General features: G+C 35.1%; 1 protein-coding gene across 4 annotated transcripts in view; it reads left to right on the forward strand.

Annotated features, from left to right (window-relative positions):
* The window catches only part of grik1a (glutamate receptor, ionotropic, kainate 1a), an 84,877-nt gene that overhangs the window by 54,824 nt on the left and 9,462 nt on the right, over positions 1-20,591 (forward strand). For 2 of the 4 annotated variants that reach the window (XM_067433860.1, XM_067433859.1), the window contains exons 12-16: positions 988-1,106; positions 8,689-8,906; positions 12,702-12,927; positions 14,729-14,979; positions 15,968-16,120. In XM_067433860.1, coding sequence (XP_067289961.1) covers positions 988-1,106; positions 8,689-8,906; positions 12,702-12,927; positions 14,729-14,979; positions 15,968-16,102 — 949 coding nt within the window. In that variant the 3' untranslated portion in view covers positions 16,103-16,120. The remainder of the gene's footprint in view (positions 1-987; positions 1,107-8,688; positions 8,907-12,701; positions 12,928-14,728; positions 14,980-15,967; positions 16,121-20,591) is intronic. The other 2 variants (XM_067433861.1, XM_067433862.1) reach the window with 1 other exon arrangement.

Below are 20,591 nucleotides of genomic sequence, written 5' to 3' on the forward strand. Positions count from 1 at the left end.
TAGGGACTATAAGTCTAACATAGTCAGGTTAACCTGGTCATCTTAAAGGGTTAGTTATTATAGTTAAAATATATTTTGTTGAAAAAAACATTGTTCATTTTGGAACACAAATTAAGATATTTGTGACCCTGGACCACAAAACCAGTCAAAAGTCGCACAGGTATATTTGTGGCAATAGACAACAATACATTGTATACGTCAAATATTTCTTTTATGCCAAAAATTATTAGGATATTAATTCAAGATAATGTTCCATGAATATATTTTGTTCATTTTCTACCATAAATATACAAAAAAATATATTAGTAGTAGTAAATATGCTTTGCTAAGGACTTCATTTGGACAACTTTAAAGGCCATTTTCTGAATATTTAAATTTTTTTGCACCCTCAGATTCCAATTTTTTTATTTTATTAATTCATTATTTCATTGAGGTAGACAAAATCAATGACTAGGCATAACAAAAAGATGTTGACAAAAGGCACTTGATTTGTTATTTTTTATGTAATTATTTAGGTTTATATTTTTTATATGAATCTTATAATTGTACTAATTAAAATATCACACTGAATGAAAAATTTAATTGACATCCCTATAAATAATATTGTCTGTGAATTCTTACAGGAATAACAAAACAGCTATTTATAGAAGCAGACAAAATCAATAAGAAAACAAGAAGGGAATGAATTGATATGTTTGATAAATTAATTATGGAATGTTATATTTTTTAATAATTAAGTTTATAATTTGATTAAATTAAAACCTTTAGAAATGTTCATCTAGAAGCACAGACGTTTTTTTTCCAGCTCTCTGTGAATGAGATGTTTATTAATCTCCAGCCCTAGCAGTTATTGATAGCCTGTAGCAAGAAAACTTGTTTAGCTGTTCTTACCAAACATGCAGCCTCTCAAGCACAGTATTAATACTCAGTCTTCCATGTTGTTTGCATTTTTTGTGTGTAAATCATGTTTTCTTTAACTCTCGGCAGGTTCACGCCATATGAATGGTATAACCCTCACCCCTGCAACCCCTCATCTGAAGTGGTTGAGAACAACTTCACACTGTTGAATAGTTTATGGTTTGGTGTCGCAGCTCTAATGCGTCAAGGTATGTTACACACACTGCAAAAGTGCTGCATTGTTTTAGCTCACAAAAAAACACTGAACCAAGTGGCATTTATTTAGATGAAGAAAATTGTCGCAAGCACTGTGGTTGCTCTGCTACGTCTGTGTGAGCTTGAGGATATAGCGGACTTTATACATTCACCAAAAATCATCTTGAGACCAGTTGGTTGAAATTATTAGAATTTTTTTTTCCCCAAAAAGTGAAAGTTGTTGTGTGGTTTTTGTTTTTTTACATTTGAGATTTTATGCAATGACATTCATACAGTAGGGAATTGTAGTGGTACAAGGATGACAACACAGCTCTGGCACAGTTATAAGTCTAAACCAGTTATTATATTGATTTTTGTTCTGACTTGCACAATTTTTGCTTGGTTTCCTCTGGTGTAATAGATGCTAGTGGGGAGAGGTTTGTAGGTTCCGCTACAGAAGGCATGAAATAAAATGGATGACCTGTCAGGTGTGCAGAAAAGTGTAAAACACCAAGAGCGGCTTTAATGAGCATGGGAGAACCAGACGAATCATTATACAGCATAGTCTGACATCACGTTACAAAGAGTTTTCTTCTGAAAAATTAGATAAATATAATATAAGAAAAGTGGAGTGCGTTTTCATTTCATGCCACTGGTGGGTTTTAGGGTAATCCATTATGGTTAAAGACGGTCATATAAAGTCAGCATGATGTGAAAACTGACCCTATGTATTTTGTAAGTGCATGTTATTAAACTTATTGTGAACAAATCATCCATTTAAGTTTTTTTTTTTTTTTAACCTCAAAGGGCCCTATTATAACAATCAATGCACATGGTCTGAAGCGCATGACGCAGGTACACTTAGGGCGTGTCCGAATCCACTTTTGCTAGAATAACAATTGAAATGAATGGTCGGCGCGCCGGGCGGATGGTCCAAAAGGGTTGTACCTATAGTCTCTTAATAAGCCATTTGTGTGTTTTCGGCATAACGTGGAATCAACCAATCAGAGTCTCATCTCCCATTTCCTTTAAAAGCCAGATTGAACGCTTGTCCAAAGAGGAATCGTTTTATTTTTAATATTTAAACATGTTTGTGTGCTGCTGCGTGTCCCTGTGTGTGTAATAAGCAGAGTGTATGTGAGTTATGCAGCCGCCATATTGGCGCATATTACTAATGTGCCCTTTAAATACTGCGCTATTAACTTTAGACCAGGTTGTTGTTGATCAATCGTGCAGTCTTTTTCAGTTCCTCAAAAACGCTCCAACAATGTGCCTGAACACACCAGGGCCCTCATTTATCAAGGGTGCGTACGCACAGTTCTGTGCGTAGTGAGTGCGTAAGAACATTTTCTTGCAAAGTGTGGGATTTACCAACTTGTACTTATACGTAGAAATGTGTGTAAATATAAGCACACCTCTGAGCATGCAGAGAATCTAGTGGTAGAACAGCGATACTACACATGAAACAGCATGTAAAGGATTACTTCAGCAATATGGCTTTGTATCAGTAGAAACCTGGGAGTATATTCGAATGATCATGCTAAATTTATTTGACACTAAATTTATATATATATATATATATATATATATATATATATATATATATATATATATATATATATATATATATATATATATATATAATATAAAATTACGCATTGTGTTCAAAATTACTATATATCTTTATCTATAGATAGATAGATAGATAGATAGATAGATAGATAGATAGATAGATAGATAGATAGATAGATAGATAGATAGATAGATAGATAGATAGATAGATAGATAGATAGATAGATAGATAGATAGATAGATAGAACCTTACTGAAATCCTCAACAAGCCAAAATAAAATGGGGCTTGCATGCTATCGCCAGATTTCCAAACAGAATTGGAGCCACAGACTGCCCCCACATCGCCATAAAAGCACCATCATAAATCAACAAATTTAATTATGTAAATAGAAAAGTGTTTCATTCTGTTTTCTGCTAGACAAATAATAATTTGTGTTTTAAATTTGTTGTTGTTGTTAAACGTTATTGTCGTCAACGTCAAAATGATTGACTCATTTTGTGTTTGTGGAGTTCCTCTTTTTGCCATAACTGCGGTGAGGGGAAAAAAAAAATCTCGTGATTTTTAAAGGGATGTGTTGTCACCATATATGGTTCATTGGAGGCGTTTCTGAATGCTAATGACTGTGAACGTGAACGAGCATGGCACTTACGCACATGTGGGATTTATCAACAACGATTGCTTACTCATGTGCGTAAGAACTGTGTACGCATGTTTGATAAATACGGATTTTCTTGTACTTAGACACATTCTAAATTTCAGTCGTACGACGAAATATAGAACCTTTTCTACGCACTGTTGATAAATGAGGGCCCTGGTTTTCAGACCAGCACTCCTATGGGCGAATAGATCGGTGCGAGTGCATTTGCTATTTAAACAACGAGACTCTGGACGTGAAAATGATGTGTCAGGCTGAAACTAGCAAAAAAAAAAACTTTGCCGGGTGTATGATGGGGCTCATAGTGTTCATTCACAAAACTCTCTGATGATGCATGCTGAACTTATTTAGTCCACTTAAACCCAACCTCTTTCATACAATTGTACTGGGGGAAAAAACATTTACCGCAACATCTCTAAATGCAATCAAAAACTTATGGATAAAACCATGTCCTCATCTTCATTTCCTCTTTTTTGGTCATATATTACATCGGATGAATGTCGTAATATGAAAGAAAAGATCTGTTGCTACTTCCATTGTATTGCAACAACACAGCAAAATTAAATAATTGCTTGCAAAACTAAATAATTGGCTTTTACATTTTAAATATAATAAATCAAAAAATTTAAATATTATCTAGAAAATATTTACTTGTCATTAAGTTGACATCATATCTAAGAAAATGATTTACACCTATTTAAAAAAAAAAACAGAAAAGAAAGTAACATTAAATTAGATGTGTGTGATTTGTAAAACTGTTAATTTTGTTTCTATTTATAGTAATAGCAATATCTAAAAATTCCAATTGCTAAATAACTAACGCTGATGTAGAATAGGGTGTTTACATAGAAAATATACATAGTCTAAAGCAGCAAATAACAGGTTCATTCTAAGGGTTAGAGAGAGAGTGAAAATGGTAATGTAAAACTATATTAGATTTGTTGGCACAAAAAAACATGGTAATGATCAAAAACGTGATAATTATTTACGACATGGCCTCTTTAATAGGATCAACAAGCTTTCTGAAACCCACACACATATAGTGCTAATTGGGCTGATTTAGTTTGTATTCATCTTGTGTGAATGTTAGTGTGTGTTGTGTTGTTCGCATTATTACCTACCGCAGCTAAACCTCCTACATGAGGTTACTGAAATAACCTTGTCATCTTTTTTTTGTCTCATCAATTGAAGCATGCAGGTTTTTACCAATTAGCCAATGGTAGAAAAACAGAGGTAGTAAGAACATAACATGACAAAAAGTAGTGGTTGTCCTTAAGTTGACAGAGCAATATTTTGAATGGGTCATGCACTGCATAGTTTTATTGTTTTATAATGTTTCCTGTGGCGCACTTATAATGTTAGCATGATTTTTCCATTATTTTTGTTCATAATTTAGAAATAAAAGGCATTTTTCCTACCCTGCCCCTCTGGTATGAACACAGTGTGAAATTTGCATGCGAAATAGCTAAGTATTACATGTGAAAACTTTTAGCATGTTTTTACTAATCATGAAATGTGTTGATTATAGCATTATATTTAGATCTATGGCATTATATTTAGATTGTGACATGAAAGGTTGCAGTGATGAACACTGTAGCTTATCATTGCAACTCGATTTCATTGCAACCATTATCATTGCAACTCGATTTCTACACATTTTCTATGATGAATGCTTTCATCATAACTAACAGTGCAAACACAATGTAAATAAGATGGTTCTTATTATGGGAGTTTGGGCATGTGTCCAGAAATCAGTCACTGATAAACTTGCGCTGTTTGATTGACAGCTCCAGTGAGCATTCGTTGATCGCTTTCTATGTATAATTTATTCACAGTTTAAAGTTTTCTTCCTACTGAGAGAAACAATGTGAAGTTAACCGTTTAGTCACTGGTTTGATTAACTGAAACATAGACAAAGAAATCTGTACATAAATCATTACATATCAGAAATTAATTACTAGGTCACAGATGAGGTAATAGAATTTTTAATGTTACTAACATGCCACGTTACTGTCGATCCATATTGTTGAAGTCTATTTGTGTAGCTTTTGCTGAAATTGACAGCTGATTTACCAAAGAATCCACAGTGAAATGTGCCGAAAACAAATGAATAATGCTCATCTAAGACATTCACATTGTTGAAAATAAATAACCACATTCCTAGCATTAGCATCCTTTGGAAAGTAATGTTATTCGTAGTCCATCCTGTTTTGTTCTTCTCTCCTCGTCATCGCACTAACACACCAGTGAGCGGGGTCAAAGTTGTAATGATGAAGTAGGCATTGATCTTCTTCTGCAGTGGTGGTCTTTCACCTATAGATTCCACAGTGAGTCGTTATTTGGGCTTGGTTCAAATAAAAGCTGTTTTTGTACTAACAAGGGAGTTTTCAGTTCTAAAACTTACAGGATATTCTTATAGTAGCATATGATAACCTCTTATATGTAAAATCTCAAGGAAATTTAGATTTTTCAGTTCATGCGGTTTTGTCATCTGTCCAGATGATTTTCCTCTTTGTTTGTTTCAATAAATAGATTTATATTCTTGTCTTACATTGTGCTAATATCAGGGCTATGATTGACAGTTGTGCCCTCCCCCATGGCATTTAAGAGTAAAGACATCAGTAGTCAACATTTTGCCATGCTAATTATCCGAGATTTGCAACACAGCATTTCCAAAGGAACAAACACACCTCATGGTGTCTGTCAATGAGCTGTGCCTCTCCAGGTGGCTAATGTACAAGTGTTGGGTATCTTTCAAAAAGATTGTTTAGCATACGCATTACTCAAAGGTTAAGTTTATGCATTAGCACTTCTAAAAAACATTAAACAAGTTATTGCTAGTTTTTGCTGTTTTTAGCTGTTTTTTAGCCAATTTAGCTAACCAGATCAGCATAAAACACAAGTAAAATCTTCAAAACAGACCAGCCTGACAATACACAACCACACTAAACTGGGTTAAACTGTTTTTTTTTCAATTGGTCTTGTCTTTTAAGTTACACTACACTACACTACACGCTACACTAACGCTAATAGAATATTTTGAAAGTAAAACACTACCTTTTACATGTACCCATTTTTTCCTTTTGTATTGTAGAGAAATGCATCATAATACATAACCATTATCCACTCTTTACTCATTCACCATTTTTGCTGAGTGCTTTGATGGATAATCACTGTTGTTAGATGTGTATTGCTTGGATCAAAGCTAATAATTTAGCTGGCAATTTTAAAGTTGTGCTCTACATGATGCGCAGTGTACAAATGCACACACACACAAACACACACTGTGTGTTGTCATTCCAACTTCCAGCCACCTCTCCTGGGCATCCATGCATGAAAGACAATCACTGTGTCTTCACTATCATACATCAGACTTAGACTCACTGGTCTGTCTTTCTAACTACAAAACGAACATCTATTAATCAGTTAATAGGATGTTCTCCTCCCATTTATAATAATAGCACACCTAGTTTTTGGTGACTTTGCTTATAAGGACAGATTAATTCTCAAAAGAGTATTCTCAAAATTATTCTCATAGTAAAAACCCTCAGTTAGAATAACACATACGATTTCTCATTAAGCTGAAGGTTAAAATCTGGAGTCAGTGTGATGAGAGCAAGCGTAAAATGAGCCTTTGATTAAAAATAATAATAAACCCATTTAGGTTGTCACAGCGAGCTTCACGCTGCTCATGGTGTCCTAGGTGACTCTCAATCTCTTGTATGTGGGATTGTTTGAGGATGTGTGTACGTGTGCTTGTGTATCAGGCTTGTTTTCTCAGAGGAGGCAGTGCCATAAAATATCAGAGCAAAAAGTCTTCAAAAGTACAAAAGTAAAACAACAAATGTTGCTAAATAGTTGATGAAATGGTGTGTAAACCACTTTTGAAATGTAACACTGTTCAATGGATAAAGAAGTGAGGCAGCATCTCTTTTCCTTAAAGGGATAGTTCTTTTTAAAATGAAAATTGTCATACTCATCCTCAAGTTGTTTCAAACCTGTATGAATTTCTTTCTTCAGCTGAACACAAGGGAAGATATTTTTTCAGTAACCAAACAGTTAACTGGAGCCATTGACTTCCATAGTATTTTTTTTTTCCTACTATGGAAGTCTCTAGTTAACTGTTTGGTTACTGACATTCTTCAAAATATCTTCCCTTCTGTTCAGCTGAAGAAAGAAATACAGGTTTGAAACAACTTGAGGATGAGTAAAGGATGACAGAATTTTCCTTTTAAAGTGAACTATCCCTTTAAGCATATTTTAATATAACTGCCTGAAATCCAATCTGACCATTCAAAACCTGACTTTAATAGAAGGTTAAATGGTGTTTGCATCAGGAGCCGGATTTGTGAAAATCTTGAGAAAAATATTAGGTAAGTTATTGAGATGGATTCTAAGGGTGAAAAAGAGTTGCTGGTACAAATTGTTCCGGGTAATTTCGGTGGAAACAGGGCTGTAGTCTTAATATTCGTAAGAAAAAGCATATAACAGTATACAACAACTCTTTTCCCAACACTGATAGAATTTTCCGGCAATCCATGCCACTGCTATACAGTAGGAGGCGCTATTACCGATCTTCAGAAAGAGCACAGACTCTGTGGATCAAAACAAAGGTGAAGAAGAAGCAGAAACAATGGATATAACCATTGCTTATGCTAAGCTTACAAGAGCATTAAACATTAAACAGCATATAACATTACATTACGGATATTACTGAATGAAATGTCAAACCCATGAAGAGGAAACAAATGTGAAGCTAATCACATGGGCACAATCTAACATGGCTAAGTTATTGGACACAATCTAGACCCAATCTGGACATAGTCTTTTATAAAAACATGGTTTTCTCAGTGATTTTCCCAATTTTGCTTTTTTATGAAATGTACCCACATTCAAATGTTGATTAAAATAAGAATGCATGAAGGTAGCATTCATTTAGTTTTTTTTAAAGCAGAGGCTTTGTTCTTTATTTTGGTATATTGTATGTTCAGAAAAAAATATTCTGGAGGCTATGAAAGTTTTGTGAAAATTATCAAAAATGCTGGTGCTTGCTGACAAATAATTTAAAAAAAAGATTGATATATCATTATATAATATAATAACTTATAGTAGATGTAAGAATCAGTTCCTAGCAGAGTAACTACAGTTGTCAAATGTGTTCATCACATGACCAGTATATCTATTGTTATTCAATTGAAACGTTTGCTAAATGTCATTTCCTTGTAAATCTGTCTTTGTTTAAATGCCACTTGGTTATAAATTTTGTTAACTAGAGCAATGACATTCAAACATTTTTCAGCATGCCTTTAGTGTCCAAGTGTACTTTTTGGGCCAGTGTTTTGCTAAGCTTTTGTTTTTGTATTTTCAGGATCTGAGCTGATGCCTAAAGCTCTGTCCACTAGAATCGTGGGAGGGATTTGGTGGTTCTTCACTTTAATCATCATATCTTCCTACACGGCCAACCTGGCTGCTTTCCTCACAGTGGAGAGAATGGACTCCCCAATCGATTCAGCTGACGATTTAGCCAAGCAGACTAGAATTGAATATGGTGCTGTGAGAGATGGTTCCACAATGACTTTCTTTAAGGTAACATATTCTCATCTTACATGCAGGATCGATGTTTCTTAACAGACAGTTCACATAAAAGCTACTGAAATACAGAAGGAACAGCCAGCCTCAGCCCAAACACTCAGCAAATTATCCATTTTACAAGAGACCTTCTGCACAGAAGGAGCTGGAGCTTTTAGGAGTAAGTTTATTGGATTTCTGCTAGGGAGTAAAAAAGGAATCAATCTTGTGCATCTGTTTCATGATAAGATACAAACTAATAAAACAGTCACACGCAGATCATTTTTGAATTGTGCTAACCAGAACATATCACATCTAATAAATGTCCCCTCATACTGAGAGGGGAATTCCATGAATAAATTGCAGTAGATAATTGTGCCGTCTATTTGCACAGGATGTCTGCATTGTTTTAGTGCCATTAACAAAATAAATTATGCTAATCAGAAAGTGATGCAAACACAGTTTTCGGCAAATTCCATTTATCACAGTTTGATTATTCACCGATATCAGTTTTATAGTGTTATAAATGAGTACTTATTGTGTATGTATTTACACTATTCTATTCAAAAGGATGAAAGCAGAATTACTGTGAAACAATACATCTCTATTTGAATACATATTTAAAATGTAATATATTCCTCTGATGGCAAAGCTGACTTTTTAGCAACATTACTCCAGTCATCTGTGTCACATGATCCTTCAGAAGTCATTCTGATTTGCTGCTCAGGAAACATTTTTGTGGAAACATATTAGGGATGTTCCAATTAATCAGCCGCAGATCAGTATCGGACGATAATCACATTTTATGAATCGATAGTTAGTCACAAAATTTGAATGATGTAAAGCCGTAAAATATTATCTCTGGCGTGCATGAACAGTACAACAGTGGCTTTTATAACAACTTTCTGCTTTGTAACTTCATGAAATATTAGTAAAACATAGTAAATCACATGTTTAATTTCCTATTTTCTGAAGTTATCAAGACAACTACAACCTAAAAAAAAAAAGCTAATTAACACAAACTTTTGAGTATATATTACAGATGTAATTTACTTTATGATGTTAACAGAACTCTACTAAATAATGTTTGCAACATAAAAGGTTTAATTAAAATAATTTTTACTTATTTAAGTTGTGGTAACAGGTCCCCTGAATTACTTTTTAGACTGCATGCTGCTTGGCTAAAGCTATAGACTCGTTGTGTTCTGACTTCCGGTTTGTATTTCCACAGCATTTTTAAACTTTTAAACTATTCCCAATCTACTGACATTTGTTACGACATCTGGGGCTGTATTCACTAAACATTTTATCTTACTACTAAGAGTTCTCCTAAATAGCAGTAAAACTAATAGTTTTCTCTTTTCTCATACTAAGGAATAGAGAGAATTCTTAAGCTAAGAAAAAGGGCGGGGTTGACCTCGCTATGGATGATGTCATCATGCTTAATAACAATGGACACATTGGCTGAATCCGAAATCGCCCCCTATACCCTCAAATAGGGCATTATTTGAGGGGATAACCATTTGTAGTGGTTACGATAGGACAGTGTTTAGTCGATGTAAACTCATTGGGTATCCGACTTAACACACTCGTTTTCATTCACTCCTTAAAGGGAACTATATTAGTGGAATAACATAGGAAATAGTGAATGAGGGTTTAGGGGGCGATTTCGGATTCAGCCAGTGATTAGCTCTCTGTCAGTGTAAACTCAAGAAACAACTTCCACAGGTAATCCGACATTATTTAATTTTTTTATTAAATATATAAATTATATGTATTGTTTTTGGTATTTTTGCCTTTTTGTTATGATAGGACAGTAAGTAGACAATAAGCAAAGTGGAAGACAGAAAGGGAGAAAGTTCAGGAACAGCCATTAGGATTGTTTGTAAATTTGGTCTTAGTGATTTAGAAGTTCTCTTGACTACTCCTAACGTTTCACAGATTTAGGAGCTAGTTTTAGAACTAAAATGTTTTGTGAGAAACTCTTAGAGCAAAAATGTAGGAGTCCTAAAATTAGGACTGACATGCCCATTATTTTTAAGAGTTTAGATTAGGAGCTACTTTTGGTCTTGAGACTTTTGTGAATATGGTCCGTTTCAATTTCAATGCTCACGATAAGTTTTGTTCACTACAATAAGTAAATACCCTTTTTCAGCTAATTACTCTTCAACAGCAACGCCATAGATACATACAGAACTATCGCAAAAACCAAAGTTCACGCATACATTTCTCTGGCACATAAGGTCTATAGGTGTAGACTAATCGGACACTGTTTTACAGTTGGTGTGTTCTTAGTTGGACAGGCCTTGATTTACTGTGATATAGAATAGGAAACACTGCTGTAAGATTATCACTCATTAGCCCGGATCATATGAATTGCTACTTATTCTATGTAGTTTAACATGCCATGCTTATGTTCAGTAAACCCCTTGTTTAAAGAGGCTTTTGTTAAAAAGGACTGCCATGGTTCCAAATGCCATAACTTTTGATTTTGAGTGTAAGGGGTTAACACAACAGTAGCCACGTTTCCATTACGTTTTTATGCTCACATGAGGTCATTTTTCGGGTAATTCAAAAAAAGAAAATTTCTGCAAAAACCTGGCATACGTATAAGTCGATCATTCTTTACAGATGGTGTGGTACGTTTGGAGAGAAGATGAGACAGAGTTTTTTTAATAAACTCATAAAAGACAATAGAATTACCGAAATACTGGATTCGAAACACAGAAATGCCACCATTTGTTCAGACCTTGAAGCCGATATAAGTAAGGAAAATCCACAAACAAATTTTTTTTTTTTTTTTGTGTTCTTACCGGTTTTTAATTTTGTTTTATTTGTTTTATGTGTATCACTTTGGGATTGTTTTTAACTATGAAAAGGGCTTTACAAATAAAATATATTATTATTATTATTATGTGGCCGCTCAAGTATAAGGGGCTTTCCTTGCCATTAATACTTGAATAACACACCTACATGTCCAACATTAAAAAGTCCTGATCTGAGCATCCCTTATAATTCTGTAATATTGTTTGTAACCTTATAAATGACTTTATACATACATACACATATATACATGCTGTATAACCAATAAATTAATCTTTTCGGTCATTTATTCAAAGGTCTGAGTCTTTTCATTTTCTAGAGAGACCTTGCTAATACCTTAAGCGTACACGTTCGCAAATCCGCCTGAATCCTGCTGACCTCTATTTACCTCCATCAATCCAGCCATCTAAAATTTCAGTAATTCCAATAATCCAGTGATCTATTTTATGAGTAGGAGCCACAAAAATGCACCATTCATCATTTAGAGAGAGAGAGAGAGAGAGAGAGAGAGAGAGAGAGAGAGAGAGAGAGAGAGAGAGAGAGAGAGAGAGAGAGAGAACACAAGTGACACGGATAAAGCACATAAGTGTGTACAGAGGCCGGTGAGGGCTTTATCCACCGAGATTGTAGTGTATGATTACATCCGTGTGTATCTGGAAAAATACAGGCCTGTGGAGAACCAAGACTAATCGAATCTGCTGTGAGAGATTTAGCACACAGCTGCCCCATTTCTCCCTGCTGTCCTCTGACACACTCAGATACAAAATTTTACAACTTGTCCCCTTTTGACTCAGCCTAATGAGGGATCAGGGCGAACTTATCAGACTTAAAAAGCCTATTCCAGTAGTTGATGAAAGAACAAGATCCGAAGACATGAATTTAGGATGAAAAGAAATAGCGATCTGGGTGGTATGACTAATGTCTTTAATGTGTCTGTAGTGCTTTTTTTAAGGCTGAATCGGCTCTTTTAAACTCTTTATTTGCTCTCAGAAATCAAAAATCTCAACGTATGAAAAGATGTGGGCGTTCATGAGCAGCAGGAAGAGCACAGCCCTGGTGAAGAACAACAAGGAAGGGATTACAAGAGTCCTGACCACTGACTATGCCCTCCTCATGGAGTCCACCAGCATAGAGTACATCACCCAGAGAAACTGCAACCTCACCCAGGTTGGAGGTCTGATCGACTCTAAGGGCTATGGAGTTGGCACGCCGATAGGTACACATATCATCTGACAGGCTGTTGAGCCCCCTAACCATGAACTTACTAGCCCCAGGCAATAAACCTGGCATCTTTTCTTAATATGTTCTGCTGGGAATTTATTATAAAAGAAAAGATGCTCCACAACCGATTGAGTTTGGATGTCTCCGGTACATGTGTGGGGGAAATATTATTTACAAATATTATAATTGTATATTTATACAATTAATATACTTGTTATATTTTCCCCTATATTCTATATTCCTTTAAATATGATCTATTAATTATTGCAGATTCAATTTCATTGACTTCATTCTTATATAGAAAACATAAAATATATACATTATGTATAAAATGTAAATATAAAATGTAATTTATATTTAAATTAATTTATGAAATATAAATTATGTATATAGAGATTGCTATTGAAGAATATATTGTATTGTATACAGAAATTTCTATATAAAACATCAATGTAAAATAATGTGTATATCTATATAGAATATTTATTAATTAATGTAGATTAAATTGCATTTTCATACATATACACACACACACACACACACACACACACACACACACACACACACATATATATATATATATATATATATATATATATATATATATATATATATATATATGCTTTAAAATAGGTACGTAACCAACAATGATAAGCTGATTGTTATTAGAAATAACATATATTTTAAAATGTAATAAAATGAATAACATTTTATAAAAGTTAAAAACAATAAAGACCAAAAATCTGTCATTTTTTAAGTGACTTTAAGAATCAATTCAACATACATTATAAAAGCTGAATATTCACTTTGAGATTTGTTAAAGATTACAGTTATCGGTGTTATAAATATTACTGTTTTATATTAAATAAGTATCACAACAGGTAACACTTTATTTTACAATGTCGTTGTTATAGTTATATGTACTTACCATAGTAATAACAGTAAATTATGCTTTATTACATGCAACTATCTTTAATCATAAATTACATGTGATTTATATTACTCAGCACTTAAATGTGTAATTACACTTTAACAAGGACACATTAAAATAAAGTGTAACCTAAAATTAAATAAAAAATCGTTAAAAAAAACAACAACAAATATATAGTGCGTCCCTACTGAACCCTTGTGTGGTGTTCATATTTTTGTTACTCAGCCAGTGTTCGTGGGTCTGGTGGACCCGCTGCATTTTTGGGTTTTTAATTCAACTCAATCTAAAATGTTATGTTAAAATACTCAACAGATATTTACTTCATCCCAATTACAAGCAATATAAACAGCATATATGGTTAATATTTTCTCTTTACCTTTGTTAGATCACATTTAAGAATTGCAACCCCGTGTGGGAACGGCAGGGGTAGAAACAAAACTCCCTCTTGTAGCTACTCTCACACTTACACACAATCTCTCTCTCACACACACGCACACACACACTAATGCGCACACATACACACACACACACACACACACGCACAAACGCTTGGATATGTGGTGTATGGTTACTCTCCATAGGCATACTGGTTTTTCTAATGTACAAACTATATAATCTATCCCCCTACACTAACCCTACCCCTAAACCTACCCATCACAGAAAACTTTTGGCATTTTTTGATATTTTTGATCATATAATTTTTCTTTCGATAAAAAATGAAAATGGGTCCAACTGACCCGAACACCATACAAGGGTTAAAATGAAGTTGGAATTTTAGCTTCAAGTGCCATTCTGTTGGACTTGTGTAGGACTCTAAACTCACCTGTGGTTTCTCTTGGCCACACGTGAACAATTGTGGTTGTAGGCTCACCCTACCGCGACAAGGTGACCATCGCCATCCTGCAGCTCCAGGAAGAGGGAAAGCTGCACATGATGAAGGAAAAATGGTGGCGAGGTAACGGATGCCCTGAGGAGGACAATAAAGAAGCCAGTGCCCTGGGTGTGGAGAACATCGGAGGCATCTTCATCGTGCTGGCCGCCGGTCTCGTGCTGTCCGTGTTCGTGGCCATCGGAGAGTTCATTTACAAGTCGCGCAAAAACAGCGATATCGAAGAGGTGAGTGGGAGGCTGGTAGAACGGCCCCGCGGGGTCTGAATCTTACAGGAGCTAATTACCTCGCCGCTGTCACAGCCCAAATGAGCCATGTAAACACAAATGAGACACTTGCGGGATGTTTTCGCAGCAGCCCACTGGTCAGGAACCTGTCGCAGACTTAAAGCGCGTGCTGTTTATCATGCAGGTGTTCTACTTGTGATCTATTTTGGTTAGCTTGCTTGTTTTCCATGACACACACAGTGTTTCGCGAAAGTACCAAAGTGACAAAAAAGAGAATTAAAATATCATCCCCTTGCAAATTTTATTACCTGATCTGGATGACTTTTTGGCAGTATTAGTTATCATATTTTCAGAGTTTACAAAAGGGCATCAGACACCTACAGTCATTTCGGGGAAAGATAATTTTTTAAATATTGCAAAGTAAATTGTATTGAATTTAGTTTCATTTAGAATACATACAATGTATTATAAATAAAATGTACACACACACACACACACACACACACACACACACACACACACACACATAGCTATGCAAAATATAAGTTATTAAACTTTGAGCATATAAAGATTATTTATTCAATATTGCAGAGTAAATTGTATCAATTTCAGTTTCATATGAAAAATATAAAATGAGATTGTGTTTATTTATATAGATTATATATTAATCAGATTAAATTGCATTGACTTAAATATATACATTGTTTTATAGATTAAAAAACGGATTAAATAAATCACAAAGTCATTTCAGAGTCATAAATCATTTCATTAATTCACTTAAATATAAAAGGGGAGCATCATACTGATGACAACATTTTGGTACAGATCCAATTCTGTTAACTGAATGCATATTTTAGCATGATTTTTATTTCTGATGTATGTAAATGCTGCTTATATTTTGTTATCGTATTGTTCATTTGCATGTTACTGATCTTGTCCTGCTTTTTGTCTTTGTGTTTTATTTTTATCATTGATCTGCATGCACAAGGCCTTCTGTTTCTTTTATGGAGTCCAATCCCGGCAGCTGCAAAGAAGCGATTCCATCTCCTCCACTGGCACGTCCTTATCAACAGATTTAGAGAGCGGGCGGCTCCTCGGGGATGACATATGTTCTTCGCGTTAGCCACACACTCTCGTATCTGTAAGGGCTGTGCGTTATTTAAAGAAGTATAAACTCCTTTCCCTCATTCGCCCATCTACTGGTTCTTCCTAACCATCTGCCCAAACCCTTGACCTCAATCCAGCACCGATGCGGCTCAGAAATTTTGAACGGTTTTCAAGGAGACGAAGAACACTTTCATTTCTTTTTGCTCGCCCTGTCTGCGGACAGATAAGAAATGGAGTGCTCTCAGAAACTTTTATATACTGGCAGAAGCCATTCGATTATGGCCATTTAAAGCAACATTTCTGCGTTTGCTGTCCTAAATTCTTCCTCTCATGTTCTCATGTTTCTCAAAAGATCGGCCCACGCAGTAAGGGTAATGATAACTGTAATGAGCGTTATGAAAATTTCTGATTCTAATAGTAATGAGCCCACTGATTCTTGAGTACAGAGACAAAACAGGCTACACAACAAAATAAAGATTGACTAAAGGAATTATTTTTGGTTAATATGTAATGTTCCAGTATCCATTGGTTAATATGAGGAATATGTGAACAATATAATCATATTTTCATGTACCAAATGCCGTATTTATTTTTCTAGTTTTGCTAGCTGCTAATGGGACCTGCATATTAAATTTGAGTTGGCATTTCATGGTCTATATCTTGTAGGGATGCACCAAAGTTTCAGTTACCACAAATTTGGTCCGGAACAGCTATTTTCGCTGTCGGGCTGAAATGCCTTTGGGGGGCCGAAATCAGTGACCGAAACAGACGTTTAAATTAGCGCTTCTCCAATGACACGTTTTGACTGTTCTTTTATTTCATGACAAAACTTTCCTAAACAGTTGTAGTGTGCCTGCCATCCCATAATTACAAAAAGCTTTGTGGTTTGTTTATAAAAGTATAGTCTTCATTGCCCACAAAGTCACAAAGTCAAAGAAGTGCATTTTGCTAAATGTATGCACTGTTACATATTCATTCTATTTTTTTATAACCTGTTAGTGATGTCTTCATTGTTTAATTTATGTTTGAATAAATCTGTCATGAAAGCAAGTTACAGTTATTACAGTTTATTGTCGTTTAAATGTTTATAGCCTACTGTATTTCACCAATAAACTGCAGTAGAAATTATTCTATTATTATGATAGTTGATATAAAAACTGCCTCTTGTCCAATTTAAATGTTTGTACAACACTTTTAGCTTTTAGCTGTGTCGATTATTCAATGTTTCGGCCCTGAATTTTCATTTTGGTGCATCCCTAATATATTTAACTATAAATATATTAAAGGTCTTTTTTTTATATCATCAAGAATATACAAGTTGGGGCATTTTGTAAAATGCAATAAGAATCTGAGATTTATTTATTTAATTTCATTCTCTTTAACATTTATTTAACTGAAATGTTAAATTACAAAGTACAAAGAGAAGCTTTTCAAAGTTTTCACTGACCAACTTAAGTATATGTTGTACATTTTTGTGTAATGATTTTGATAGCTGCAACTCAGCAAGTTGGGACAGAGGCATGTTTCCAACTGCCTCACATCATTTTTCCTTTTATTTATACTTTTTTAAAGGTTTAGGAGGATACCAATTGTTGAAGTTTTGCATGTGGAATTTTTGACAGCCGCTCAACAGTGCGTGGTCGTTGTCGTCTGAGTCTCCTTTTCATTATGGGCTGTACATTTTCAATAAGAGACAGATCTGGATTGCAGGCAGGCAGTCAAGCACATCCGATTACACACTATGGTGTAGAGACTACAGAGTCTAGAAACCACTCTGTTTTAGCATGTGCAGAATGAGGCATGCTTGTCTTGCTTCATCATCTTGATGGCAGTATATGTCTCTGTACAATCCCAATACACACCTTCACGTCAGTGGTACTTTCATAGATATGCAAGTCACCCATACCGTTTGCACTGATGCACCCTCACACCACGACAGATGTTTGCTTTTGTACCTTTAACTGATGAAAGTATGAATAGTCCTTTTTATCTTTGGGACTGAGAACTCAAAGTCCGTTTTCCCCAGCAGCTGAAGCGTGGACTCATCTGACCGCAGCACAGATTTCAACTGTGTTATGGATCATCTGAGATGAGCTCATGCCCAGATGATGAGGTCTGCGGCATCTGCATTGAACTGATGTATAGCTTTCTCTTTCCATAACAGAGATTCAAGTTGCATTTCTTGATGCGGTGGCAGACTGTGTTAAGTGACAACCACGGCTGGACTGGTAATCTGGCATACCGGGCATTTGCCCGGTGGGCCGATGCACTTTGGGGCCGGTAGTGTTTTAAAAAAATTAAAAATTTGTACCACTGGCAACATGCAGCGACATCGGCCCATTGGTTTGTCTTCTGAATTGACAAGCCGAAGCGAGAAACCTCCCCTCCATATTAGGCGCTATTTTTCTATTTATTTATTTATTAGGCTAGTATTTGAGCGCATGGAACTGCAAAAGGCGAATATCCGCACAGCGCAGCCGCCGACGAACGTACGCTGCGTTTAAATGCTGCTCTATACGGCACTTTGACTCCGAATTTAGTTTTATACAATCGTGTGATATGGGAATATAACTGTTCTGTTTTGAAGCATGTATGACGAGGTAAAGTGGAAAACGAATACACACAAACGTTTCACTTTAGTACAACCACAATTTACCTTGCAGCTACTAACAGCGAAGAAATATGGTGTTTTGGAAGAAACATTTATTAAAAATGTTGCTATATTACTTAAATTAATATTGCAGAATATAAATCATTTTATAGAGGCTGTTTTCGTATTTTCTACAGGTTTACATTTTTTTTAACTTACAAATATAATAGTTTATTATATATGTTTTATATAGTTTTAGAAACCATATAGCCATATAATGAGGAGCAAGGTTTTTACAGTCTATGTTTTTTACCCTGTGACTACCATGATCTTACATTTAAATGAAACTGGCCTACAGTTAAACTATAGTCTATAAAACTGATCCCATGAATTAAGGACAAAGCTTTTTTGTCCTCTTTAAAAGTTGTATTAACTTTTTTTAATAGATTTAATGAAATGTAATAGCTAAAAGATAGACATCAGTGTCTTACTGAAATGATGTGTTAACTCTTGAAAAATATAATTGTTCAACCCAAAAATGTGATCATTTACTCGCCCTAATGTCATTCCAAACCTAAATGAATTTATTTCTGTGTAGCATAAAATAATATAATTTGAGTCTGTTTTTTGTTCATACAATATTCAAATAGTAGCTTAACCAAAATGGCTTGATTGCCAACATTCTTCAAAACATCTTATTTTGTGTTTCACAGAAGTCATACATATAAGTTTGGAACGACACGAGAGTGAGTGAATGATGACAGCATTTAAAAGAAGTACATTTACTTTACTGCATCCTAGCTCAAAATCATCAGTGCTTTACTGCCAAGGGCATTTATGTGTGACAAAAAAAACAATATTAAGTTTATCTGCATTTGCAGCAAATTCGATAATATCTATCATTATTTTTAATTTTGCATTATCTCCCATTTAAGGCCCCAACCCCAGCAAAAACATTCACGGGGAACTCATGGGCCGGATGCTGGGTATGCCAGAGCCGAATTTTAGCCCCAGTCCAGCCCTGGTGACAACGGTTTTCCAAAAAAACTCACTAATGTGGCAATATTTAACAGAGTTGCATAATGGTTCCTCATGCAATGCTTTCTGAGGGCTTGAAGATCATGCACATTCAACTGAGGTTTCCTGCCTGGTCCTACATGGACTGATATTTCTCATGATTCCATGAATCCTTTCACAATTATGTGTGGTAGATGGCAAAAGATCTAAATTCTTGACAGTCTTGCATTGAGAAATATGATGTGAAATTTGGCACAAAGTGGTGAGTGAGCCATGCCCCATCTTTGCTTGCAAATTAAAGTCTTTGTTGGATACCCAAACAAGATACCCTCACCTATCACCAGTTAATTGAGGACTGTTTCAAAACTACTGGATATTCTTGAATTTTTTTAGTCCAAGGTTTTTCGCCCGATCTAAATCAAACCAGTGCAGAAATATTCTTTGGAGTCTGAATATCAGTAATTATTGGAAAAAAAAGACATTTCTATTCATTGGGGTTGCCAAAATGTTTGAAGTAGGCAGAGCCACTTACTAAAATGGCTATAACTCTTAAACGGAACTCTTGATTTTTTTTTTTACCAAACTTGGTACACGTATATGGGCTCAATCTTTGGTCACGCAAAAAAAGCCTGTGACAATTTGCCACTTGGTAGTGCTATTACAGGAAAAAGACATGAAACCACCCAACCACCCAACCATTAGTCCAATTGACTTGACAGTTGGCATGCGGTGTCTTTGTCTAAGGTACCATGATTATATATATGGACATTGGCCACTGAATTTTGAGCACCTATTAGAAAAGGTTAATGATGGGCGATTGAAATGAAACTCAGTGGCATCTACTCATGGCCCTAGAGGTCTGTAAGAATTTTGAAAGAAATCAGGCACTAGATATCGC

Source organism: Pseudorasbora parva, chromosome 23, assembly GCF_024679245.1.
Source record: "Pseudorasbora parva isolate DD20220531a chromosome 23, ASM2467924v1, whole genome shotgun sequence".
Taxonomy (NCBI): Eukaryota; Metazoa; Chordata; class Actinopteri; order Cypriniformes; family Gobionidae; genus Pseudorasbora; species Pseudorasbora parva.